At 33.2% G+C, this 7,489-nt stretch overlaps 1 protein-coding gene across 1 annotated transcript; it reads left to right on the top strand.

Annotated features, from left to right (window-relative positions):
* The first annotated feature begins 1,085 nt into the window (after positions 1–1,085).
* LOC115953306 lies at positions 1,086–3,382 on the top strand. The gene has a single exon (XM_031070910.1). It carries the CDS (start codon positions 1,669–1,671, stop codon positions 3,076–3,078), a length of 1,410 nt encoding a protein of 469 aa, XP_030926770.1. The 5' UTR covers positions 1,086–1,668; the 3' UTR covers positions 3,079–3,382.
* The last annotated feature ends 4,107 nt before the right edge of the window (positions 3,383–7,489 follow it).

The following is a 7,489-nucleotide window of genomic DNA, read 5'->3' as shown; positions in this document are numbered from 1 at the left end:
TTAATATGACCTTTTAAAATAAGTCACATGCATAATTATTATCTGTTATACATTATATTCTATTAAATATTAAGTTTTTAATGGTTTATTTTTCTTTACATGTAATAATCATCATCTACTATTTTCATTTATTCATGGAATACAAAAAAAAAAATCTAAATGTAAAATGAATAATATTTGTGTAAATTTATACGGTTATTGTAACAACTAGAAGTGTTTACCAAACTGCTTAAATTGCATGATCGCACCTAAACCAACCAAAATCACCCGTAAAAAGGAATAATTGCATTGCATCGCATACTGCGGTACAGTGTGGACTATGCAATTTTGTGATAAAAAAATCGCACCGCACTGCACCATATATATTTATTTTATATTAAATATATATTGATAATTTAATAGCATTAGTTTATTCTAGTTTCACGTTAAAAACAATTTCATTTTGGTTAAATACAAAATCAAAACTTCATTCACTTCTTCATCTCACACTCTTACTCTTCTCCCACTCTTGATACCCTGTTTCATTCTCAATCTCTCTCTAGTCTCACCCATTATGAGTCTCTCTCAAGTATAGCATTGAATGGATGAACCTTTTTTGTTGTTCATATTTAATTAAATAATTTATTGTTAGGTTTGTAATTTAATACTTGTATTGGGTGTGTAATTTATTCCATCCTTGCTTTAGACTTGTTTCCATTATGGTTGTGATAATTGAAACTAGTAAGCATAACTAAAAGTGTATATGGTACTCTGTTATGGACCTTGGTACTATTATGGACCTTATGGTTATTGCTTGTTATGTATTTTTGTGATGGTTATTAATAGTAAACTAGTTATTAGTTATGACATCTTGAAGAAATATTCTAACCTAAAATTGACCAAACTGTATATTATACATTGCACCGCATTATCTGTGTGACCGTAAAACTGAAATGAAGTCATATAGTCAAAAGTGCGATGTTAAAAATAGCCTAGTACCAAACTGCACTTTTCATGGTTAATGGTTAAGAGTAAATTTAGGGTTTTTTCTATTAAAAAATCAGTTCTCTTTAGAAGCTTTCTCGGAATACCACGTGAGCATGGGCGTCATCTGTCACACCGACAAAGTTAGTAACACTAAACTACTAAAAATAACTCTATAAACAAATCAGATCCGTCTCTCCTTCACTCACTCACTCACATTCCACCACCGCACCCTTCGACTCCATTGCCGTCCATTGTTTCATTCATTCATTCTAACCCTAACCCTAAACCCTAACCCCCAATTTCGATCTCATAGTTTTAGTTTCAAATAATAAAAAAAACCCATATTTTTTTTCACATTATGTAAATGTAATATATCATGTAGATTTGTGCAATTCATGGTCGGATTAAAGATGGGTCAGGTTTGGTTCGAGCCAATGGCACCAAGGATTCCAAGAAGCGTCTGGTTAGGGTGTCAAAGATCAATCGTGCTCCTCGTGGGTGGAAATCACACCTCCTCCAGGTTTTGCACTCGCTAAATTTTACTTCAATCTACGCTTGGCTTAATTCCTCTCAAATTTTACTTTTTTTGTTTTGGGTTTTAAACAAAAATCGCATTTGCTTAATCTTCGTTTTGGGAAAAAAAAAAACAAGCTTCTTTGATTGAATCAATCAAGTGTTCGAAAAAAAGCCACAGTGAAAATCATGGATTTGAAGGCTTTGAAATTCCAGATCCTTCATGGGTCTATTGCAAGGCGCATGCTTTACCGCTCATTCGTGGTCGCCTCGTGCATTTCAATCATTCCCTTGTTTCAAATTTTATCTGGTTCGGATTTTGGAACTATTGGGTCTTTGGCCACCACTGATTGTACCGCCAATTTGGGCTTTGCCACGGCGAGTATGGCTCCGGGAACGTATTTGTTTCACACCCAGTTCTTGAATCCGATTTGGGGCTCATTTGAGTCGGCGAATTGCAAGGAGAATGTGAATTTGACCATTCATGTGGTTAGAGAGCTAGTGGGTATGAAGTTGTTGAAATATAATGCGAAAGCTCTCTGCATTGGAGAAGGGTCGGCCGCGACCGTGTTGACATTGCAAGATTTGGGGTTCTCCAATGCTGGTGGTGTTTATAGGCACCGCTTTTTCTCGCTTAAGAGTAAGCAGTTTGTTCACGAGCTCGATTTCGCGGACAATTCATTCGATTTCGTCTTGTCCAGGGATGTTGATAAGGTTTCCGTCCCTGCATTGCTCGTGCTTGAGATCGAGCGCGTTCTTAGCCCGGGTGGCATTGGTGCCATGCTTGTGGAAGGCGTTAGCGGTTCATTCCCTAACAGCTTGATTAGGTCTGCCACCCCGGTTTCGTCGTTGCTGAAAAGCTCCAATGTTGTGCACGTTGGTTATGTGCAAAACTTTACTCTGGTTGTCTTCAAGAAGAGATTCCTAAACGCCAGTTACTTGGAGCAGTTTCGCCTTCCGGCTGATTGCCAGTCTATTACGAATAACAAACCTTTCATGGATCAACTTGAGCCTCTTGTGGAGGAAAAACCAATGGAGTTTGAGAAAAGGTTTTCTTATTTGCCCATGCTTGTGGATGTCGATACTAGGAAGCGGCTAGTCTATATTGATATTGGGCCAGGGTTGCATCTAAACTCTAATTCATTGAACTGGTTCCTGCCATCATATCCCGTGGATCGCAAAGATTTCAATGTTTATTTTGTTGATCATAACACTTCAGTTCTGTTATCCCTTGTCAAAAAGCCTGGTATGACCTTCGTTTATCATCCGGGCTTGGCTGGAGATAAGGATTCGGATACCCCTAGTTTTGATGAAGACATTGATCCGCCAATGGAAATTGAAGGGTTTGATTTCCTTTCTTGGTTTAAAGAAACAGTGCAATATGCAGATTTTGTGGTCCTGAAGATGAATGCAGGTAAAGTGGAAATAAAGTTCCTCTTGGAGTTGTTTGAGAGCGGAGCGATATGCTATGTTGATGAGATGTTCCTGAACTGCTCAGACAATGTAGATGTTGCTGTTGCAATCAAGGGAGAATGTATGGATCTCTTCAAGGGCCTTAGAAGCAGTGGTGTCTATGTCCATCAGTGGTGGGGAGACTAAAATTGCACTGTTGTGTGTTGAAAATTTGGTTTCATGTGTGTCGTTTAAGTGTATTCAGACTAGCTCTGCTGTCTGCTATGTTGTTTGAGTCCTGTCGTTTAGGGTGTATGAACATCCAAGTTGCTTTGTGGTTGGGCATTTTAAGCTAAATAAGCAACCACATGTTGTTGTTGCTTGAGTTTGTCGTTTAGGATGCATGAACATCCAAATCGCTTAGTGGTTGGGCGCTAGTTAATATATAAAAAAGCAACCATTAGTTTTCTACTTAATAAAGTTGTGTGTGCTTATTGTCTCGCTTTCATTACTTTTAGTGTTGTTACTTATTACAAAGTCGTGAGCTTGGCTTTCATAGAAATTATATGAACTTTATGCCCACCCTTTACACATCATACATAATGTTTGGGTTGGACATTTTTGCCTTTTTTTTCAATTTTTCTGTTTTGCTTTTGGTAAGTAGGTAGAACCTGATACTCGAGGTCTTACGCAATCTTATCCTAATTTATAAAGGAAAATGTTAGACTATTATATTTTACTATTTTATATTGATGAATGTAATTGATGTTGTTATTACTTTTTATATTTCAAAGGGGAAACATTAGTTTATTGGTTTATAAGAATTTTGTAGTGAAATTTGTAATAATTGTAGCATATTTTATTTCCAAACCCAAGCTTAGTTTGGATGATTTTATTTAGTGACTTTACCTTATGTTATGGGTTCTTTTAAGGTACGTCTAACATATGTTACTGACTAAAAAATCCATCATCAGGTCAAGATATGTTGGGCCCATGTTGGGCTATCTCTTGTAATTAAACTGAACCAAATTTTTATCACTCAATTCTCAATTTTCATCCCTCAAAACCCAAATTTCGTGGGCCTCACATCAGACTCTCATATTCGGCTTAATTTTTTTTTTTTTTTTTCATAACTGATTATTTAGAAAAATGAGTTATAGTTATGAAAACTGAAAACACATTTAAAATGTTTTCAAAATATGAAAACAAGGTTGAATGGCAAACTTGTAAAAAAATAAAGCTGTTGGACCCACCGGTCTTTGTCAAGTCAGAATCACTAAGAGGCTATTTGGATTGGCAAAAAATTGAGTGATATTACTCAGTTTCCATAACCCATAGTCCAAGACTTATAGGACCTATAGACAACAAATTGTTTGGCTTGTTTTTTAAGTGATGTTTTCATCACTCAAAACTCAAAAATTTGAGTTTGGGTGATGGAAACTGAAAACAGAAATTGAGAGTTTCCAAAAGTTCAAATCCAATTAGAGATGGGAATGTGCCATTTTCTCCTTTTTCTTTACTAGTAGAAGTAGTCTCGGTGTAAGTTTTTGGTCATGAATTTATAAATATAAATATTTATACATAATTTTGGAATTTCATCCAATATACTCAAATAATTTTCAGCATTCCACTGCCCATGAATAAAAATATGTATTATAAAAATATGAATAGGAATATTTGAGCTAACAACATATCTTTCAAAACAACAACACATCTTTCAAACCAACATTTAATGCTTAAAACCAACATACAACCAGTGTAGCAAACTCTATTTGAGCTTTCAAATCTTGTTCTTCTATTTCTCTTTCATTCAAAAAACATATAATTTTTTTTTCTTAATGAGAAATTTTAAGATGACGTGAAGTGACAGAAATTGTAAAATTATTTTTGAAGTTGTGCTTACTTTACAATAAATTTTTTAAATGTACAAATCTTCTAAACATAAGTAGACCTCAATTTGCATAACAAATCATTAAAATAATAACAAAAAATGAAGATGATATTAAAACAAATACAGTAAACATATCTGTAAGAGCTGGATTTTTAACCACGACCCACCAAAAACAATGAATGATGGCCTAAAGAGCCCAAAACAATATATTTATTAAAGAGTGAGTTTAATAGGAAGACAACTTAGCAAGTTAAATAAGGACCATAGATGATTGGATTCATGTTAACAAGATTAGTGACAGTTAGAGAGAAGTTACACTCCTCGGTCAAGTTCAAGGATTAGTTGTTCTTATAACAACTCAAGTATATATGAATACAATTTTCTTTCCTTTCTCTCTCCTCACCTTCAATTCTCTGCCACTTTTTTTATTTGGACCTTTTCCTTATATAGTCCTTCTATTCATCATCCCAGCCTTCCACTTGTTGATCTTGTAAGTGATCTATTGAATGCTTGTCTTATCAAAAACCTCTTGGAAGTTTTGTAAACAACTGTAAACTGAGATATCACTGTTCAGGTGTCATTTTTACATAAATGCGGTCAGTTGGTTAGGTGTAGAGCATTTAATGTGGTGGTAGTAACCTTCTTACCAGATATTTCTTCCTTTATTATTGGCTTTCTTCCCTGAAACTTATCCTCAAAAGAATGGTTACCTTTTACAGCATTAATTCTCAAGGTGGTCGGGTTCCAACCTTCCACAATGCTTTCCCAAGGAGCCGAATGTGGTCAGTTGGTTAGGTGCAGAGCATTTAATGTGATGGTAGCAACCTTCTTACCATATATTTCTTCACTTATTGTTGGCTTCCTTCTTTGAAGCTTATCCTCAAAAGAATGGTTACATCTTGTATAGCATTCTCAAGGTGGCTAGGTTCCAGCCTTCCACAATGATTTCCGGAGGAAGGTTGGAATTCGATCACCATGACTATATAAAAATAAATAAATAAATAAATTGTCGCATTAGCTTGAATAAAATTGTCACAACAAACGCATAATTTTAATAAATAAAAAAATGCAAAATTTTTATTATTTTAGCCCAAAAAAAAAAAGTTGACGTAAGAAGTTGAGGTCAATAACAAAACCTAAATCATGTTAGTTTGAATAAATAACCACAAAACGTAGGTTAAAATGTTGATAAGAAAACTTATTATTACTTTATTCAAAAACAACTAAAAGAATTAATAAAGTAATAATAATAAGTTTTCTATGATTTTGTGCTCATTTATTCAAACTAATATGATTTAGGTTTTGTTATTGCCATATTGGCCTCAACTTCTTCTTCACTTCAACTTTTTCTTCTTCTTTTTTATTTTTTTTTCCGGATAAAGTATAATAATAAAAAAACTTTACATTTTTTTAATAAATTTTTTATATTGTTAATTGTGACAATTTTATTATATGACAAATTTTTAAATATTTTTTTATAGTTAACGTTGAACATTATCCTCACTTCAAATATGGATAACCCTCTAATTTTTTTATAGTTAAGAATCAAGATTATCATCACTTCAAATAGAGATAATCCTTTAATAGAAGAAATAACTTCTAAAGCTAAAACTTAGGAGATATTATCTTTGTTTGATTTTAATCAGGGTTCTTTAATTGTAAGAACTAAGAATCAGGTTTAGGTAGCCTATAAATGAATGTGATACGGTTTACATGCAATCTTGCAACACCAAGTAAAGAGTGCCATACTGCCATCTTACCTCTCATTAATGTTTTATCCAAAAATAAAATGAAAGACAATCCTTTCGGTTTTTTTTTTTTTTTTTTTTTTTTTTAAAGTTAAAAATCAAGATTATCATCACTTCAAATAGAGATAATACTTTAAATAGAAGAGAACTTATAAAGCTAAAACTTAGGTGATACTCCTATTATTTTTGTTTAATTTTCATCAAGTTCTTCAATTGTTAGAATTAAGTTTAGGTAGCCTATAAATGAATGTGATCTGGGTTCCATGCAATCTTGCAACACTAAAAGCAGAGTGCCATACTGCCATCTCACCTCTCATTAATGTTTTAGCCAAAAATAAAATTGTTGTAATTTGGTGTAGCTACTTGGCACAAATACCATTATAATTTCTAAGCGCAACTTTATTATATAGCACATGATATGACATGACATATTTATTCTAAATATTTAAATCTTAAGATTTTATTTATATTCATGAACGAATGATCTATATTAAAAGTGAGTATTGTACATTTTAAAAGGTGAATGAATGATGTATATTAAAACTCAATAAAATATATGGTTATGATCATAGTGGGTATTATCCCTTTTAAAAACATTTTATATTCCAACCATCTTTCCTTCTTTAGTGCTTTCCTTATATTCCAACCATCTTTCCTTCTTCTTTAGAGGTGGTAAGGGCAAAGTAAGGGTTGGATTATGGTGTTTCTACTCCCTTTTTAAGCAGGAAAAACTTAGCATAGAGAGTGGCAGTAAGGCAAGTTAGGAGCGAGATGGGTTAGAGATATTACCATCCTTTTTATTTTCATTCCAAACACATGATTAGTATTGGTTTTGTAGTAAAATTAAACAGGTATAGCCAGAATTTTATCCTTACCAAACGACTTGTCAAGGATATGTTCTATTCTGATAATTAGAAAACCAGAAAATATGTATAAAAAAAAAAAAAAAAAAAAAAAAAAAAAAAAAAAAAAACCCTAC

This window comes from Quercus lobata, chromosome 7, assembly GCF_001633185.2.
Source record: "Quercus lobata isolate SW786 chromosome 7, ValleyOak3.0 Primary Assembly, whole genome shotgun sequence".
Lineage (NCBI taxonomy): Eukaryota > Viridiplantae > Streptophyta > Magnoliopsida > Fagales > Fagaceae > Quercus > Quercus lobata.
The sequence above is the reverse complement of the archived record's forward strand: the minus strand, read 5'-3'. Positions and strand labels throughout refer to the sequence as shown.

What these genes read in the sequence shown, in the direction of transcription:
- LOC115953306 (XM_031070910.1), top strand. Translation starts at nt 1,669, where the DNA reads ATGGATTTGAAGGCTTTGAAATTCCAGATCCTTCATGGGTCTATTGCA.